This window comes from Eleutherodactylus coqui, chromosome 10 (assembly GCF_035609145.1).
Source record: "Eleutherodactylus coqui strain aEleCoq1 chromosome 10, aEleCoq1.hap1, whole genome shotgun sequence".
Taxonomy (NCBI): domain Eukaryota; kingdom Metazoa; phylum Chordata; class Amphibia; order Anura; family Eleutherodactylidae; genus Eleutherodactylus; species Eleutherodactylus coqui.
The window spans coordinates 52,075,199-52,094,618 of NC_089846.1; the positions used below are offsets into that span (position 1 = coordinate 52,075,199).

The 19,420-nt window shown below is 47.4% G+C and overlaps 1 protein-coding gene across 3 annotated transcripts in view; it reads left to right on the forward strand.

Annotated features, from left to right (window-relative positions):
* The first annotated feature begins 1,232 nt into the window (after positions 1 to 1,232).
* Positions 1,233 to 19,420, forward strand: part of EDA (ectodysplasin A) — a 130,653-nt gene continuing 112,465 nt past the window's right edge. For all 3 annotated transcript variants that reach the window (XM_066580990.1, XM_066580991.1, XM_066580992.1), the window contains exon 1: positions 1,233 to 1,723. In XM_066580990.1, the coding sequence (XP_066437087.1) occupies positions 1,403 to 1,723 (321 nt within the window). In that variant the 5' untranslated portion in view covers positions 1,233 to 1,402. The remainder of the gene's footprint in view (positions 1,724 to 19,420) is intronic.

Here is a 19,420-nt window from a genome sequence, read left to right on the forward strand (position 1 = left end):
AGAAGTCGGGAAGCAGTCTGAGATGAACAAACTATGCTACCTCGGAGTACCAAACCACCAAGTACTGGACATTGAAACTCTTAGAACAAGACAGCTGAGAACGAATCTACTAAACCCAGCGCCACAGTAGCCAGGAGGTATAACCGGCACCCTTTATACAAAGGACCTGGTTTAAACATCCTTACAAATCATCAATGGAGGGTTTTAGCACAGTTTGAAACGCCGCGCTAAATGCTGCAAAAAGTGGTGTGTGCACGAGTGGCCTTAGGGTCCCTTCAGACAAACATTTGGCCTCGTGCCCACGGCCGGATCGGATCCCGCCTGTAGAATATCGCAGCACGGTCAGACCCGACGTCCCCCAGAGACCCTATACTCACCTGTCCGGATCTGCCACGAGTGTCTTGTCCGGCATGCATGTGCAGTGCAGGGCATGACACGCCGGCGCTGGGCGGTGATGTGGATTCTCGCAGTACTTCCGCTGTGCTCACAGAAGTATCGCGGGACGGGCGGCTTCAATTGTCTGCAAAGGAAGCTGCCCGTGCGATTTTCCGCACAGACCAGAACATGCTGCAATTCTCGCCCACGAGTGGAAAGTCGCAGGTGGGCAGGGGAGGATTGTCTAACACAGCATGTCAATGGACGGGCATTGCTGCGAATTCTGCATATCTACGTATTTCCCTGCACATTTTCGCCCCCCCCCCCCCCCCCAATGACTTCCATGGGGACCTTTGCTGTAAAATGCGCAGGCGAGCAGAGCGCGCTCTTGAACAAACGTATTAATAATCAATGGGTTGTATTTTCTGCGTACGACACGTGCAGATCTTGTGCGCGCGAATACGCCCGTGTGATGGACCCCCTAACCCCTGCTCCAACAGCTGCCCCAGCAAGAGGGATACAGAAAGCAGCTGCCCAGATACTCTATGCCTGCAGTCCTCCTAGGCTCGGGCTGAACAATGAGCCCCGGCCCAGCACGTTGTATGCGGGCAGCCCTCGCCGGCTCCCTGCGGCCTGCACCCCTCCTCCTCCTGTCCTCTCAGGTCACGCTCTGCAAGCGTGTGCGGAACCTGTGCGGCCGCTAGGTAGCGCTACTGCTATCAGAGATGTGGGCGGAGTCACCCCGCTGAGGTAAAGTGTGGAGCGGGGCGTGGCGACACGGAACGGTCTTGTGCGCTGTGAGGCGTGGCCAGCAGGGTGTGGGCGTGGCTCCGGCTCCAGGAGGTGTGGCTAGCGGCTGGGGACGGCGCTGTCCCGTGTGTGCGGCGCCTCCTCTGTGCTTTGCTCCGGGAGTAGTCTCATGTGCAGCTCGGCGCCCCACAGTCATGGTGCCGTAGAGCTGCGGTGAAGCAGAGCACCGGCCTGCACCTTCCTCCCTGCTGACTGCCCCACCGCTGCACTCACCAGCATGGCACCCCGGAGTGTGTGCGAGCAGCCTGCAGCGGACCCCTCCCCGGACTCCTCCGCTCTCCCACACTCGGGGTGCAGTTGTCCCAAGAGTTGCGGCAGCTGCCGGCTCTTCCTCGGCTTCTTCGCGCTGTCGCTGTCATTGCACATAGTGACTATTTGCTGCTATCTGGAGTTGCGCTCGGAGATGCGCCGGGAGATGGGGAAGTTCGCCCGGGGCTCCGGCCCAGGGACCACCGACGACGAGGGGGACTTCTCCCAGCACAGGAGGACGGCGGTGCGGCTCTCGGACCTGCACCCGGGGGCTACTGACCGGCGCCAGGTGAGTGCTGCCCGCAGGGGGCGTTGTGTGCCAAGTGACAGCTGGGAGGGGGATCCCGTTATAGCAGAGGAGCATCCCTGGATCCCCCCAGACCCCGCTATATAGTGGGGGCCACCGCTGAACCTGCGCTGCGTGGCTCCTGTACGCCACACGGAACACATTGCCATGTCGCCGCGCAATAAAGGTCGCAGCGTATTACGCGTGCATTCATGCCACGATAGTGCATGGCGACTGGCGTCACGCAGCAAGAACGCATTGGCATTGCGTACTTGCTGTGTGACTCACGCCGGCGGCACGGAGCAGATTCCGCTTGTGTGAATTCGCCGTCACGTTTGGATTTGCAGCAAATTTTTCCATAGATTTTAAGTTTAAAAAACAAGAATTAATATGATGCATAAAATGTTTATCGCTACAGTCAGTTGGCAGGCGCACCCGCAAGGGGTAGGTGGCCGTCCGATTTCTATTGGCTGTCAGTGTGTAGTAATCCGTTGCAGATCTTCTGTGTTTCTGTCCCGTGTGCCGCTACCCTTCACCAAGACTCAGGTGGGTGCAATACGAAGGGAGGAGAACCCGGTGATTCCAGTGGGCTCGTTCACATTTGTGGTTTTTTTTATGTGCGCTTCGAATGAGTCGTGCCCTTTTTTTTTTTGCACTTGCACCACCTGTGAATGTACCCAACGGCCGGCTTCACCCAAGCGGATGCGTTTTTGCGGAACGAACATTTCTTCCCCCCCCCCCCCTTGTGTATTCTACTGTCGTTTTTATGCTTGTGTGAAGCCGGCCGTGAATCCCGCCCCCATATTGCGCTCGCCATTCATGTGAAAACAGCCTCGCATCACTTTGGGGAAGAAGCCATCCTCTCGCCTGCAGATACTGCGCACTGCCAGCCCCAAATGCGCAGGGTACAACGGAAAATGCTACTGTGTGCCGCCGCTGGTCAAGTGACACAGAAGTGACATCAGCTGACCAATGGCGGCACTCAGCAGCGGGTGACAGTGTGTGCTGCACTGGTGACGGGCAGCGGTCAGTATTCGGAGGTGAGAGGAGCGCTTCTGTGCGGGCTGAAATCAGCCGTGAGTCTAAATCGCGTTATTGAATGTCGTCTTATATCGCCACTCGCGAGTGCAGTAGATCAGAGTCTGACCCGCGGCGCACGCACTTAACCTTCGATTTTCTGCGATCAAAACACGCAGTTCACATCGCTGTATACGCTTTGTCACGGGCGCGAATATAATCACATGGTGTTCCAGTAGTAGAAATGGAAGACTATGTATCACTCGCGTACAAATTACGCGGCCGGCCAGTGCCAGGCAGTTGTGCTTCTCACGCCCCACAGGGGATAATGAGCGATTCTCGCAGTGTAGTCACCAAAAAGGAGGACATGTTGCAAGATCCAAAAACTGCACCATCGGTGGGAGGGAAAAGTCGCTCATGTAAATTAACCCATTGGTCGCTTCCATTCATTAATTGTAGCTCCTTTTGCGCACTTCAGCGCCCGACAAAAGGATCCTGAGGCTAGGCTTTTTAAACCTGAGTGCTAAGGGCGCATTCACACTCCGTATTATGAGCATTTCCTTCCCCACGCACACGCAAGGGCTTCCATGGTCGTAGCGCATGGTCATGTAATATGCTGTGTATTTATGTGACTGATACAGGCCAATTCCCTGTGCATTTAGATTTTTGGCACACCTAAATATTCAGCGACCGCTACGTATTTACATTTGCATCAAACGCAAGAAGTTCTCCCGTCCTTCCTGCGTGAATACACAGAATACGCGTGTATCAGGCCTATCTTTAGCACTCCCATAAACTCCCACGTTCCTGTGTGTGAGCCCTAATAGGGGGAGCGGAGGCGCCGTTGCTTTGCATTGGGGTATTCAGACATGCACGGGAAAAAATGCAGCAATCCTATTGGTCTGTATTATGGACCAGAATAGCCCATTAAAGTCAATGGGAGTGCGTAAATACGCATAATTATGCATGAAATCAGTGCGGCTTTCTTGCCTTTTTTTGCACGTGTGACAGACGTAATGTATAGGCGTGCAAAAAAAACCCCAACGCGCTGGAATACACGCAGTCATAGTTAATTGAAAACATTGCTTCTTTCACGGACCCAAACTGAATACGCCCGTGTGAATGAGCCCTAAAGGCAGTTTGTTAATGGCTGCACAGTAAACTGGGAGGATTGTAAAACTGCGCCAACATTAAAGGGGTTTCCAGGCAGCGCCTGCCGGGGTGCATCAGGGTCGGAGCAGAAGCAGCAGGGTACACAATGGTCGGGGTACAAGCACTGCTCCGACCCCTGTGCAGCGTCCAGCACTCGTAATCACAAGCACAACTCCCATGGACTTCAATGAGAGCTGCAGCCACTCCACGGATCAGCGCAGTGCTTCTGCTCCGACCCCGATGTATCCCAGCAGGCGCTGCCTGGAAAACCCTTTTAACATTCAAACCAATTAATGATATAGGAATCAATCCTTTTCTTTACCTTTCCATGCGGAAGGCCAATGACTGGAGGTAGCCAGCTGGCATCCTTAGGAACAGAAGGCTGGGTTCACACGTGGGCGGAATGTCCGCAGCAGATCAGCCGTAGAATGCCTGCCTCCAAACCCGCTCCATTTGGTGCGGGTTCAACCATGAATTCCTGTGCGGCATTTACCCCCTCGTTGACATGTCACGGATTTGAATTCTGTGCTGCAAGGAAGTCTCCGCACAGGTTTTTTTTGCGGGTTATTTCCGCAGTTTGTGGATGAGGTTTTTAAAATCTGGTCCTCTGTGCCGCTACTGTAAATGCAGCAGAATTTCCGCCCTGTGTAAATCCAGCCGAAGGGTGCCATTACACGGCAGATAAAGGTAGATTGCCGCCGGCGCCTGGATCCCTCATTGTGATTGAACCGACAAGTTGTAGGTTCTGTCCGCAATCAGCGCAGCTCTGCCTGCATTTTGCAGGGGAGAACCTCTGCCGTGTAATAGCACCATTAGGAAATTGTATCGGTTATGCGTGATCATTAGTTGTAATGACATGTAATTAACAGTCTGACAAGTCACACTTAATTAGCGGTGAGTTGTGGGTTCAGGCTGCTGTTACAGAAGCACAGTTGACGCTCGTGTAATAACTAATTGTTGTGCTGTACAGAAGCAGCTCAGCAATTATCGGGAAACCGTGTGCCATCAGCAGAAGTTAGTGCATGTGTAATAGCAGCCGCAGTAAGTCTACACGGGGTGGAGTTTGTTGCACAGTAACCGCGGCGCAAAATCCATATTAAGGCTCAACATTTGGTGCAGAAATCACCCCAGGCACTGGGAGAGGCAGATCTCAAGGAATGATAGCCAACATGCTATGGATTTGAAATCCACACCACACATGGCAATTTCCACAGAGGTGTTGGGCAGACCTTTTACGTAGCGCATGGACATTCATTCACTTGGCTACTATAAATGCCATGGGTTTTCTGTGTGGAGGGTCTGCACAGAAAATCCATGGTGAATCCACCCAGTGTGAACATGACCTTACAGTAGACAATGGAGCTTGTCTGGGGCTTCGATTGATTATGCTCAGGATAGATCATCCATAGAGGAGAGTCTGGAGTCTGCAGCTTGGGATCCCCGCTAATCAGGGGATTCCTGGCACCGCTGTCAGCATGGACAGTGCAGATACAGCTATTGAATTCAGTGGAAGCTGCGCCTGCACTACAGATGGTGCCATCGGCTCCCTGCACTGGGGATTCTGAGCTGCAGACCCCCACCGATCATCTATTGGTTTATCATGAGGATAGGTCGTCATAGAAATGAAAACCCTTAACATGAAATGAGCATTCTTGTATGATCTCTTCAGCTGGGGATACACACAACGTAAAATTACAGTCACAATGCAACATTAATGATGTATTCAGGGGCCTGGTGCAAGTTCCGCCTGGAATTCTCGGGCGCACCTCACATGGGACAGCACAGACACCCTGACTATGTGCTGGACAGCGCATGGCACGTCTGCTCCAGTCTGCAAGACGGACAAGAATAGGACATGTCGCGATTTGTTTTTCGCACAGCCCATCGGACTAGAATGGAGCTTTGTGCTGTTTGTGAAATACATGGACGGCCATTGGAATGGGCCCGTCGGGTACGGTAACGATGCAGATGTTCTGTGTATTATCTGTTGTGGACTTGCATGCTGAAAATGTGCAGAGATTACAGCAACGGCAAGGTGGATGGGATTAACAAGAGTCTTATCCATAGTGTAAGGGCCCATTTACACTGAAAGAGGATCGCTCAAACGACAGTTTTGAGCGATCATCTTTGCATAACTCCAAGTAGCTAATCACCTACTAAAGAGTAAGGGCTCATGTCCACGGGGAAAATACGATTTAGGATCCGCAGCGGATTACCTGCACGCGGATCCGCACCCCATAGGGATGCATTGACCACCCGTGGGTAGATAAATATCCGCGGATCGTCAATAACAGGGATTTAAAAAAAAAATGGAGCATGCTCCATTTTCGTGCGGGTCTCCCGCGGGCTTCTATTGAAGCCTATGGAAGCCGTCCGGATCCGCGGGAGACCTAAAATAGGAATTTAAAGAATTTACTCACCCGCAGCGGGCCGGGAAGCTCTTCTCTTCCTCACGGCCGCATCTCCCTTGCTTCGGCTTGGCGGATGTGCCCGGCGATGCGCGCGGCACGTCGACGACGTGCCGCCGGCGTCAGGAATTCATCCGCCGGCCGAAAAAGAAGATCCGGCCGTGAGGAAGAGCAGAGCTTCGCCGCCCGCTACGGATAGGTAAATTCTTATTTATTCGTATTTTCAGCGCTCATGTCTGCGGGGCAGGAGGGACCCGCTGCAGATTCTACATGTAGAATCCGTAGCGGGCCCGATTTTCCCCGTGGACATGAGGCCTAAAGGTCCCTTTACATGGGACGACTGTCAGGCAAGCGATGCCCGACGCTCATTCTTGTGTCTCCATGCTCCCGTAGGGAACTAACAGAGCTGCTCGCACACAGAGCGGCCAGCAGGGGGGCGGGGCAGTGTAGGAGATTTCTCTCCTCTCGCTCACCCGCCCTTCTCCATTGAGATAACACAGCGGTCGTTCGCTACTGAACAGCAGCTGTTTAAACTGCACGATGAGCGATCAGCTGATCATTTATGCTGCATAAAAGATGAGCGATGAAGCTCATCGTGCAGTTTAAACAGCCGCCGTTCAGTAGCGAATGGCTGCTGTGTTATGTGACTGGAGGGGGGCGGGGGAGTGACATGGAGAGAAATCTCCTGCACTGCCCCACCCCCATGCTGGCCGCTCCGTGTGCAAGACAGCTCTGCTAGCTCCCGTGCAGGAACACAGGAGCGAGTGTCAGGCATTGCTTGCCCGACACTCTTCCTGTGTAAATGAGCCTTTAAAGCAGGCGGAGTGGGATACCGCCGCAATAGCTCAGAGAACAATACAGCTGTTTTGTATATACTGTACAAGATTGTTATTCTCCACGCTTTTAGCTGGTGTCCCACTGAGAATTGCCAGCAGGATGCCGGCTGAAATAATGCTATCAGGACTGCCTGCTGACATATTAGCCTGGGCCGCTGATGAGTCATTGCTCTCTTTTAGAAAGCTAGAAGTGAGCAATGAACGAACAGTGCACGATGGGCAGGCGTTTAGATGCTACAACTATCGCTCAAAAGACAGCTTTTGAGTGATAATCGTGTCTAAATGGGCCTTTAGTTACATTGTACTAGTGTGGGTTATACCCCTAGTCACCAATCCATAGACTTGCTGGCCTGCAACGACGACATGTTGTGTAGACAGCAGACCGCCACAACTAATCACAGGCTACATGAGAGGATAGGGGATACATTCATGCAGGGGGTGTGAACAGCAACCTAAATACCTAGTATATAGAAGGACAAAGGGAAGCATATGTACTCAAGACCGGACAGAGCACCAAAGGGGAACAGACCAGACATACAAACCAAACAAACAAACGCCAATTACCAATAAATTCATACTAAAAAGGCAGATAGAAATACAAGGTGCTTAATATTTTGGGTAAAATACAAAAGCACACATGAAGGGTCCGTATTATCTCAAGGCCCTACACTAACAAAAACCCACAGAAAAAGGAGTTCTGCCTAGGAGTGGGACAACTGTCCCACTAAGGACAGCCCCACACAGGAGCCTAGGATAACCTGGCTCACCTGAGATGGAACCAGGGGAAGAGGCAGGGAGCTCCAGACCAGGACAGGAAGGACTGCAAACCAGACATGGTGCAGGCATCTGCACACCAACAGACAGAGGGGGAGCTCAGACACAGGTTTCCATGCACCTACAGACAGACCAGCATGCACTCACCAGGGCCCTGCATGAGATAACAAGGCAGTATAATGACCAACACCTCTACCTAAAGGGGCTGGTATTATGTGCACAGACCCCAGGTGATTGGCTGGCTGGAGCCATGCAATCACCCAGCCAAATTGCCACACCTGCAGCCATGCACTCCTGGAAGTGCTTAGTACTACAAGACCCAGGAGCGCGGGTGACAATAAGTCATTGCTGGAGGCCATAGGAGTTCGGTGGGGGTGGCGGAAAGCCTCTGTATAGAGTGGGGAGGCGGTGATTAAACTTTTATGTATTTTTTTGGGGGGGTGGGGGTTAGTTTTAACCACTCCACAGTGGTATATCTGCACCAAGCTGGTGCGGGTTTACAGCTGTGGAAGTTCCTGCTTCCAAAAGGATTTTTCTGCAGCAAGTCCCCACCCCCACTTGAACATGCCCTCAATCTTTTACGCTGGGGCAGTAAGCATCTATCAGAAACATTTCCGGAACCCCTCAGACTCGAGGCTGCTTGAGACTCTGTTAAATCAGTGGTGTTTGACCTCTCGTTGGGACTTTTAGTTTTATGATTTTCGCCCAATATTGAGCTGTGATGTATAAAAAAAATGCGGAGAATATCGGACGGAACAAAATTGCGGTGCGAAATGTCAGGTAACTTCATCTTCAACAGTCTTGCTTCTCTTCCAGGGTAAGGCGATATCTAATGGGTCATTTACACGGGACGATTTTTGTACAAAATTAGTTCAAACTAACCAATTTAAGTGATGATTGTGCAACGTAAATGCAAAAAAAAATCACTCACTATTCGTTATCGCTGCCTATTAGTCAGCATGAAAACCATCGCTGGATCGCTGGCTCGTCATCAGTGGAAACACTCAATGCTTCATGTAGAAGGTGAAGCACTGAGCGAGAAGCCCACGATCCAGAGGTCTGTCAGTGTAAACGCTCCGCATGGGTGCCAACGACCTTCGCTGTGATGTCAGCGCTCATGCAGTCATTTACCCCACTTTTGGCCCATGTTAAAGGGCCATAAATGTCTCCTTATCACACCAGTTATTTACTGGGGGGAAAATGATGCATTTGGCTAGAAATGTAGTGTAGACCCCCCTTCAGCACATGTTCTAACCAGTATATTATAGAGAATCTGTCACTAGCTTCATGCTCCCTCTACTGTGATGGGTGAGAAAGCTGTCAATTAAACGGTGGGTGGAGTTATCCTGCAGCACATGCATTACAATGAGAGGACTCCAACCTTGGCTCCCGCTGCAGCAGCTGTAACTACTGCACCCGCAAAATTAAGTGATCTGGAACTAAGGTCTCTGGCATTACTTTATGCTGCCTACAGCAAAACTCATGACAGGCTCCCTTAGAGTGCAGATTCTGCCACTTCCAGTGGCATCCCATGAAATATACGTTGTGGATTTCGCCTTCTTGCTCCATTCAGGGAGCAGGAAAGGGGAATCCTTGCGGCCGACCGTCTCTGGATGGAACCGAACAACTCCGGTCGGACCCCGTTGACTATAATGGGGTCCTTCCGTTTTCCGTCCGGCTTTTGGATGGAAGAAAAAGTGCTGCATGCGGTGCTTTTTCTTCCAGTATGTTCATCCTGATCTGTGATGGAAGGTTCCGATGCAGATTTGAAATCGGCCACATACACATGCCGCGATTGTCACATGGATTGTATTGTCAGCCATGGTCTACTCCCTTCCCATACAGTTACAAGAAAAAGTAAGGCCTCATGTCCACGGGATGCAGGGATTCCACCGTGCCCGCAGTCATGGACATTTTCTTACCTGTCCGGATGCGGTATGGGTCTTCTCCATCCTGGCCGGATCTTATTTCCTCTGCACGGCGGATGCATAAGAAATAAGCGCAGTGCATTTATTTATTTAAAATCACGTGCTTTCTCACAGATCCGCGGCACGTCTGCAGTGTCAACTGGAAGCCGTGTGGGAATCCGCAGAAAATAGAGCATACTGTGTTTTTAAACCTTTTTTTTTAACCATACGTGCGATCCGCAAATCGGGAAAAAATGACATCCGCAGGTATTTAACTACCTACGGATGCCCAATGATCATCTATGGGCTGATTAAACTGTGGATCGAACGTGCGGGTGACACTTGCGGAATCCGCCGTTCAATTCTGCCCGTGGACATGAGGCCTAAGCGAATCCTTGAATGTAATACTGTGTAGTTTCCTTCCAGCAGCGCTCACCTCAGTTGCTTCCTGTAGTTGCATATAAGATTTGCGCAACGTTGAGGAGGAAGGTTGAACCATTCTTGCGGTAAGGCGTGCGCCGCTTCGCTTGCGCTCATGTGACGCTGGCCACTCAAAATGCATTCAAACGCTTCACATAGGATGCACTAAGAATTCAGCCATTCAGACTGGTTTTCACGTTCCGTGAAAGTGTACCGTTAGATAATAATCGGACCGCATTTTATTAGTCGGTGCAAAAATCCAGGTGATTTTAAGGGGTTCACTTACTTTTTCTTGCAACCGCTCACCACCGTCATTCAGTGTGTTTCCTCTCCTTGGCTGTTCCTACTTCTGCTCTTCTGTTTCTATTTATGGTCCAGCGTGTGAGGAGTCGTGTAATGGATCTGGATGGGAGGGTTTTTCTGATCTATACATTGCATATACCTCTTGGATTTGGACATTAGTCAAGCGGCACATTTGAAGTCAGTTATACAGCATTGATGTGGAGGAGCGGCGCGGTTCATGAGGTTGTATTCCCTGTCAGCCGCTATTTACAAAGTCTTCACATGCTGTGTCCACCGGGTAGCATTTCCAGTGTAGTAAATATTGTGTTGGCAGGCGCGATTACAAGCCACAATGGGGCGGCTTTTATTAAAATATGCTGTAACATTAGAAACTGAGGGGAGTAAAATGTTCTCAGCTGTTACAGCACACTCTTCTGCGCACGGGTCAAACTAGAGCTGCACATTAGGACACTTTTCATTGCACCATAAACGACATTGTGGCACTGTTTGGGGAGCTAACATTTCCCGTGTTGTCCCCAAGTGTCCCCTGAGTGTGGCACAATCCGACTCCTTTCAGATTGCTGTGTTTGCACTTTTCCATAGACTTCTATGAGATCAGAATACTCCTTTAGGTTTGGTTAGGCCTCCTGCTCATGGGTGGACGTTTGCTCCGGAATCCGCGGCGTGCGTCTGCACCGCATATCTGCAGCAAATAGCGCCCATAGTATGCTATGGGAAATCGCTTCTTCCTGCATGCTTGTGGAAACCAATTGCGGTTTCCAGAAGCGGAGGAAAAAATCGCAGCATGCTCCATTTTTGCGCGGGTTCTGCGCGGACCACTTCTATTGAAGTCAATGGAAGCTGTCTGATCCACAGTCCTTCTGCAATTGACATTGTGGAAAGGTTGCAGATTCCGCATCATTGCGAGGTGATGACGCAGGAAAAATAAAAAGAATCTGTACTGCCCATGTCTCACCATTGAGCCATGCGGACCGTTGTTGGGTTACTTTTTCATATTTTATTTATTGTTTTTTTTCTGATTTTAGGATGCACCTGACTATAAGATGCATCTCAGGAAAAAAATAATTTTCATAGAATAGCTGTGATTGGTTCAGTGAGCACTGGCTTTGATTGGCTGAGCCAGCGCTCAAGAACCAATACGAGCAATCTCTTGCTGGAGGCGGAGTTTTTGATTCCCGTTACCAGCAAGAGATGCTCTGTAGGTGCTGACACCTGCGCAGAAGCCTGCAGGAGCGCCGGAGAGCACCGAGAGGGACTGGACAGCGCCTGCTAGGCGAGTATTACTTTTTTCTTTCTTTTCATCTAGTGTAGCTAGGGCGTTTAATGCTGTCAAAAACGTGCCACCGAGATGTGCCAGGTTCTCAGCACAGCTGAAAGCTCTGCCCATTTATTTCAATGGGCGACGCACAGCATTTAAAAGTGCCCAAAAATTGAACGTGCACCTCTCGATTGGCTGTCTGTGCCTGTGTGAGCGGTCCCATTAAAAACAATGGGAGCATTGTACCAGCACAGATCATGGTAAAAAGCACCTGTGTGAGGGGGCCTAACTTTGGAGTTCTAGTGTAAAAAAGGGGGCTAACGGTGAACAGTCAGCTCCTAATAAACCTAATGTGTCTATTCAAACAATTGTGCAAGCACATACCATTACACTGTACAATGTACACAGCACTGCTGCACATCTATTATACATGCATACAACTCACTGCTCATACAGCTCTGTTATATGCACACACACATATATGCAGATGGCATGTTAAACACTGATTTCATTCATACTAAACCCCCACATACAAGTGTAGTCATACACGACCCCCCTAGCTGCTTCCTGCCCACATGGTTATGACCTAATCTATGGTCCTGCTGCTACTGCAAGACCATTGGTCTTTGCTATTGTCTGCCCCTGTGTGTACAGAGGAGGACCTGCACCCCAGGGCAGAAATGTGAGTGATCCCCAGTGTTCTCTGCTGGAGGGGACTGATTGGGCAGGAAGAAGGAGGTCTGTGCACCTGCAGTATGTATGGCTGCAAAGTTCTCCTGATGATCAGTCGGCACACCAAGGCCTCATGTCTACTAGCTAAATGGAATTGCGGATTCCGCAGTGGATTTTGCCCATAGGGAATCATTGGCCATCCGCGGTCCATTAAATTGATTTTTGCACCCGCGGATGGCAATTTAAAAGAATTGCGTTTTTCACGCGCGGGAGAAAAAACGCGGCATGCTCCATTATGCCGCGGATTGGCAACATTGCTATCACATTAATAGCAATGTGTGCGGATATCTGCTTGCAAAAAAAATACCATTTAAAGCAAATCGGCGTGGAATCTGCCGTGGGAATCCACGGCAGATTCTGCGCGGATTGTATTTTTCAAGTGGACATGAGGCCTAAGGCCGCAGTCGGGGATATCTGGCTCTACCAGACCCCCTGCCTCTGGATGATAAGGAGCAGATGCTTTTCATCAAGATTTTATCTTGTGGCCAGAAAAATACAGTAATCAGTTTTCATTTCATTGAAAATTTTGAGATGAAAACTGAACATTACAACTAAATTTTGTGGAAAAAAAAAAAAAAAATCTTTATTTGTATAGCGCCAACATATTCCGCAGCGCTTATAAAGACGGGGAATACAGAAAGACAAAAGTACAAAAATTACAGAACCACGGTTACAATAGTAATCAGTTGATGGAAACAATAGGGGTGAGGGTCCTGCTCCAACGAGCTTACATACTACAGATAATGGGGTGATACAGAAGGTATGGCGAGGTGGAGTGTGAGGGATGCTATACACAGACAGTGGTCAGACATTTAGCCGTGTGACGGCAGAATCAGTATGACTGCAGGAGCAGTTTATGGTGGCTAGCAGGGATTGCAGTCAGTAGGTCAGGGAGCATGTTATCAGGCGGAGTACAGAGGGGTTTGTTTAGGGAATGTAGTATGCCTCCCTGAAGAGGTGCATTTTTAGAGCACGCCTGAAGTTTTGTTAGTCCTGGATTGCCCTGGTAGCCTTTGGTAGTGCGTTCCAGAGGACTGCTGCTGCTCTGGAGAAGTCTTGGAGGCGGGAATGAGAAGTTCGAATTAGAGGGGCGCGCAGTTTAGTTTCGTTAGCAGAGCGGAGAGCCCGGGCTGGGTGATGGATTGAGATGAGGGAAGCAATTAATTGTGGCAACAGTTATTTACTTGATCAGTCGGATAGGCTAAGGGTAGGGATGGGGGCATATAGGGCTAGGGAAAATAAGTAGGTAGACCATTATGAGTAAGCATGTTGGGAGTCGGCCTCCTGAGGAGGTGAAGAAGAGGTAAAAGCATTGCAAATATCGTACAGAGTAAGCCTATCACATACTGCCATGGGGGTGGTGGGAACAAAGCAAGACATTATGTAGCATCATTACTTGCATTGTCCCTACACTCCTTCCATGGGTTAATAACCTGAGCATGCATACTCCGTTCCCAGCTGACGAGTTCATCTGATCTGTAAATTTCATCCACTTTCTTTATCCAGGCACTAATTGTAGGAGATGCTTTAGTTCTCCATCTCCGAGGAATACGCAGTCTCGCTGCCTGAATTAATTGCGTGGCAAGGTTATTTTTCCTGGGGATTCAAGGAGGGGTTGGGAGGCAGATGAGCGCTGACTCAGGGGTTAATTGGACAGGGAATCAGCAGATTTTTTAAAATGTATTTCTCAATGTCTTTCCAAAAAGGGGTCAATTCTTGCACATGACCAGAAGATACGTTTCTGAGAGACTGTCTCTGTTTCGCAGCGCCAACACAAGTCCTGTGTCTAATAACATTATTGATTTCAAAAACTGATGTGTTCTGCACCACCTAGTCAATAATTTGTATGAGTGCTCCTGAATACAAACACGTCGTGAGAAAACCCTGGGATTGAGATAAAATACAGGTTTAGTTCCGGCTCTAAAAACTTTCTATCCAGTTCTCTTTCTCAATCCCTAATGAACGCAGGAGTTCTAGATACATTCGAAGTAATGATGTGATTAGAAAAATCACGTCCGTTTCTGTAGGATGTTATCTTTGTCCATAAGTTGGGTCCTGGGCAGCTGGGAGAAAAGTTACAAAAGTTTTGCACGATGATTTAAAGTCCGCCAGTTGCAAAAAGTTAAATGATTTTTCAATTTCTAGTGAAAGCAAATGCACCTGAGGCCTCTAGTCTATTCTACACTACAGGGCTGGTGTATTAACCCTTTCCAATCCAGTTTGTATCCTGGTTTTCCTAGGGGGCTTACTCTTCTTCTGCCGTTCTAAAACGGCGCTATCTGCTGGCTAAAGCCAGTACTGCATGAGGTGATATGTTGGATAAGCTCCGATAGCAGAGAGGCTGGCAATTGTTGTTCTCCCAGTCTCTGTGGGTAGGGGAAGTCAGGTGACCGCTGCCTGCCAATCGGAGACTGCAGTGTCACCAACCATTTTCTTGGCATCCTTGATGCCAGAAGTTCAGAACATTATGGTGTGGCCTCTAATTGGCAGGCCGCAGCCTCTTGACTTTAACTGTCAACAGAGATTAGGGGGACCATGGAGCTGGATCACCAGGCCCAAGGATAAGTAAGTGCTGCTTGATGTGTTATTTTCAAACAGATGCAGCTGACATTTAAATTTTGAAAAGTATCTGGACAACCCCTTTAAAAGTGTACCGATCATTTCAGATGACTTTTCAGAATAGCTATAGCTACCATGTGTGTACGAGGAGTAACCGTATTTTTGACCATTGCATGACTTGTATATGGAATTTATCACCAGTTTTCTACTCTGTGGGTGCTATTTTCAATTCTCAGTTTTCCCAGAGCTGGCGGGAGGAGACTAGCTGTTATATCTTCCATACACTGCACACACAGAAGAGGAGATCCCGCTCCATTAACTCTCTGTAGCAAATCCTCAAAAGCAGCAGCTGGAAGGATATTATGCAGCTGTACTGAGGTGAAAAAACACTTACTAGAAGCTGCAGCCATGTCTCTGTGTGAGTCTTTCTGCCTCTTTTCCTCCAGCAGCTCCTTCCTTTTTCCCTCTCTATGGGCAGCATGAGAAAGCAAAGATCCACTGCTACCTCTGCTAATTCATTTTCCTGCTTTTGCAGATGGGCATCCCATGACAATAGGCAATGGACTGCAAATTATTCTTCCCCAAAGATGGCAGAGTGATTAAGGCGTTGGACTTAAGGTCCAATGTATATGTATCCGCATGGGTTCAAACCCCACTCCTGGTATGAACAGGTTACCACGGAAGGTGGTGAGTTCTTCTTCAATGGAGCCTTGTATGGTGCAGAGTGTAAGCTCTTGCTCACGACCTGAAGGTTGCAAGTTCAAACCCCGATTGGTTCAGGTAGCCGGCTCAAGGTCGACTTGGTAATAACAAGATTTATTTATTTAATTTAATGAAAGTCTTCAAACAAAGGCTGGACAAATATCCGTCTGGGATGATATATGTCTGGGACCCTGGAGGTCCCTTCCAACTCTACCATTCTATGATAAAAGGGAGACCCCTAGTGACCAGCACTGGAAGGATTTTCAGCACAAGAACATCATTCTATGTGAATTTTCATGTTTGCTAATTATCACATAAACACAACTTTGTTGAACATTTAAAAACTTTAAGAAAATTTCTCAAACTATAAAATGGCTTTATGTTGGTAAAATGTAAGTCATAGCAAAATCCAAAATGTATTGATTATGTAATTTGTTCTTCATACAGACATATGTAACTGAGGAGGGGGTCTAGATAATACTCCTTGCTCTCTGTTGACCAAAAAGATACTGGTTGCTTCTATAGCTTTGACTCTTTCACCAGTGGCATCCATCTGATAGAAAAGATATCCTTAGGTTTCCTCTTTCCACATCCAGAGGTCCAGCAATAATAGCTTTGGAGTTGTGTTCTGTGGTCCCTCAACAATGGTGAACCGGGAACCGATTAATATTGTATGTTGGAAATGATAACTCTATGGAAAACTGGTAATTGGTTCTGAATATCCCAAAATGTCAACCAAAAGTTATACAAAGTGAAGATTAAGCATATTAAGAGAATTGAGCAGATAACTGATCCAGATAAATCAATTTCTCACATATACGCAAGTCAGAAAGAGCTGCTGGAAGCTGTAAATCACTTTATATGTAGAGGACAGGAGCTTCTTTAGGGTTTGTATAGTAGGCATAGATTAGACTGTTGGAGAAACACAAGCCTTTTCATCTATGATGATCAGTATAGGCCACCATCCTTTATATTTGTCAAAGGTTGTGTTCAGGTTTCCTTGCCAGCAGGGAATTGCTTTGACGACTTTGTCTAACTTCCAGATATAAAAAAAAACAACCCCCCCCCCCCCCCCTTCAATTTACAGTGTTTCTGACTTTTCACCACTTCATCACCCCCTGCCCCCACAAAACGATTGCGGTGTGTCAGTGGTTGGCATGGCAGCCTGGAGCAAAGTGAAAGCTCCCGTGGAATCATGGCTATTGAGCCCTGTTAGTGGCAGGGCTTGAAAGCGTTATGTTTAAAAGTACAATATGCCGCAATACAGAAGTATTGTAGTGTATTGTACTAGTTGTCAGACAATTGCAAGTTGTCTTTGAAGGCTAAAAAGAAGGTCTAAATAGGTTTAATACATTTCTTTATAATAGTAAAACAAAATTCCCATTTTAAAAGAAATCTAAGAAATAAACATATCTGGCATTACTGAGTCTGTAAAAGTTTCAACTATTAAAATATTGTATTTATTCCAGATGGTGAACACCACAAAATAAGAAAAAAAATTACAGCTTGCCAGAATTGTGTTTTCTTTGGTCACACCACCTATTATAGAAAATTCGAACAATAAGAGATCAAAAAGTCACATGTACCTCATATTGCCATCAGTAGAAATAACAGCTGTACCCTCAAAAAACAAGCCCTCAAACAACCCCATTGATGGAAAAGTAAGTTATGGGGCTCAGAGTATGGACAGAAAGTAATTTTGTTCATTAGAAAAAAAGTTACTTTGAAAAGGTAGTAAAATATAAAAAACTATGAATTTGGTATAGTCATAATTGTACTTGCAGAATAAGATTGCCAAGTCATTCTCACTGCACCATGAATGCTGTAAAACCCAAAGAAAAATGGCAAAATTGCATTTTTTCCCATTTCACCCACTTTTTTTTTTTTTTTACAAATTTTTCAGTAAATTATATGGAACATTAAAGCGGTTGTTTAGTTGTAACTATTGATGACCTACCTTCCGGATAGTAGATCAATGGGAATCTGCCGCTCAAGACCATATCTGATCAGCCTTTAACTGGGCCTCTGTGCTCCTGAACAGAGATGATTTCTGCAGACAGCTCAGTTCTCATTGCAGTGGCCAGACTTGATATTACAGGTAAACGTCCTATTCACTTCAATAGGAACTTTGCGTGTAATGCCAAGCCTGGCCACTGCAGTGGGAACGCAGCTGTCTGCTTCCTGCAGAAATCATCTTAGTTCATGAGTGCACTGGCCCAATGAACAGCGGATCAGAGGCGCTCCTGAATGACAGATCCTTGTTCTGCTATTGATGACCTATCCTGTATATTGGCCATCAGTAGTGTATAACTGGGCAACCCTTTTGAAATGGTACCATTTAAAAAAAATGCATCATGTCCTGCAAAAAAAAAAACCCCAAACTCTCATATGGCTATGTTAGTGGAAAAATAAAAGGGTTATAGTTGTTGGAAGGTGGGGACGTAAAAGTGATGACAAAAAAAGTTAAATTAGTCAGGGGTAAAGGGCATAGGAGTGTAAAAGTTAAAAGGGTTGTCCAGGTTTTTGAAAAACATGGCTTCTTTCTTCCAAGCACAGTGCCACCCTTGTCCATAGGGTTGTTTGTAGTATTGCAGCTCAGCTCCATTGCAGTGAATGGGAGCTATGCTGCCATACCTTACACAACCCACAGACACAAGGGTGGTGGTCCTGTAGTTGGAAGACAGCAGCCAGGTTTCTCTAAGCTTGGACAACCCCTTTAACGTGACGGAATAGTTTTTCATAAAATGTGCAGATTGTTAAATTAAATAGTCCTAATTCTATTCTATGTAAGTTTCTGCACCATAACGTTCCGAATGACTCCACTGCATTGTAGATAAGGGATGTCTAAAACACTGAAGACTTTATCTGACATTGAGAGAAAAGCTGCAAAATGGGTGAAAAAAAAGGTTTATTTTTAAGTCCCGTTGATCTCATAGGGATTTTCTCCGCTTCAGTTATGCTAGATTGCATTCTAATCCCTTTGATTTGTGTTCTGGAAATGGAAACAATAGCACAGACTGCTGCACTATTGTTTCCTCCAAACATTGGAAATGAAACAGAAAGGACACATTTTTTTCTTTTTTTTTGTTTCTTTTCTTTTACATAAGTCAATGTTTTTAATGGATCTGCTTAGAAAACTATGGTTTCCATTTGAATTCTGTTTTGCTCTCTGTTCCATTTAAAAAGAAGGGTCTTTTCTAAATGGAGATCAAAATGCTGATCTGACCGAGTCCAGAGACTTCTTGAGGAAACTATTATGGTATCCAGCAATATGAATTTTCACACAAACACACAAAGTATTGTCAGCTCACCCGTATATCATCCAGTCCAATAAGCCCTGGTATGTCATCTGCGGGGTTCGGGAAGGTGTATGGACTCCTTGCTGAATGCCGAACTAAGTCCATAAACGTATCTTTCAGCACCCTAAAAATATAATCTTTTAAAAGCTCTTCATTTTATTCATAAAATGGTTAAACATGATCCGCAAGTGATCACAATCCCAACGTGTTTCAAGCATATTCATCTTAATCATGGCGATTTCACAAGATCATTCTTAAACACTTCGTCTGTTAATAAGCCACTCCCATATCAGTCACACGTGGCTGATAAGCCACTCCCACATCGGTCACGTG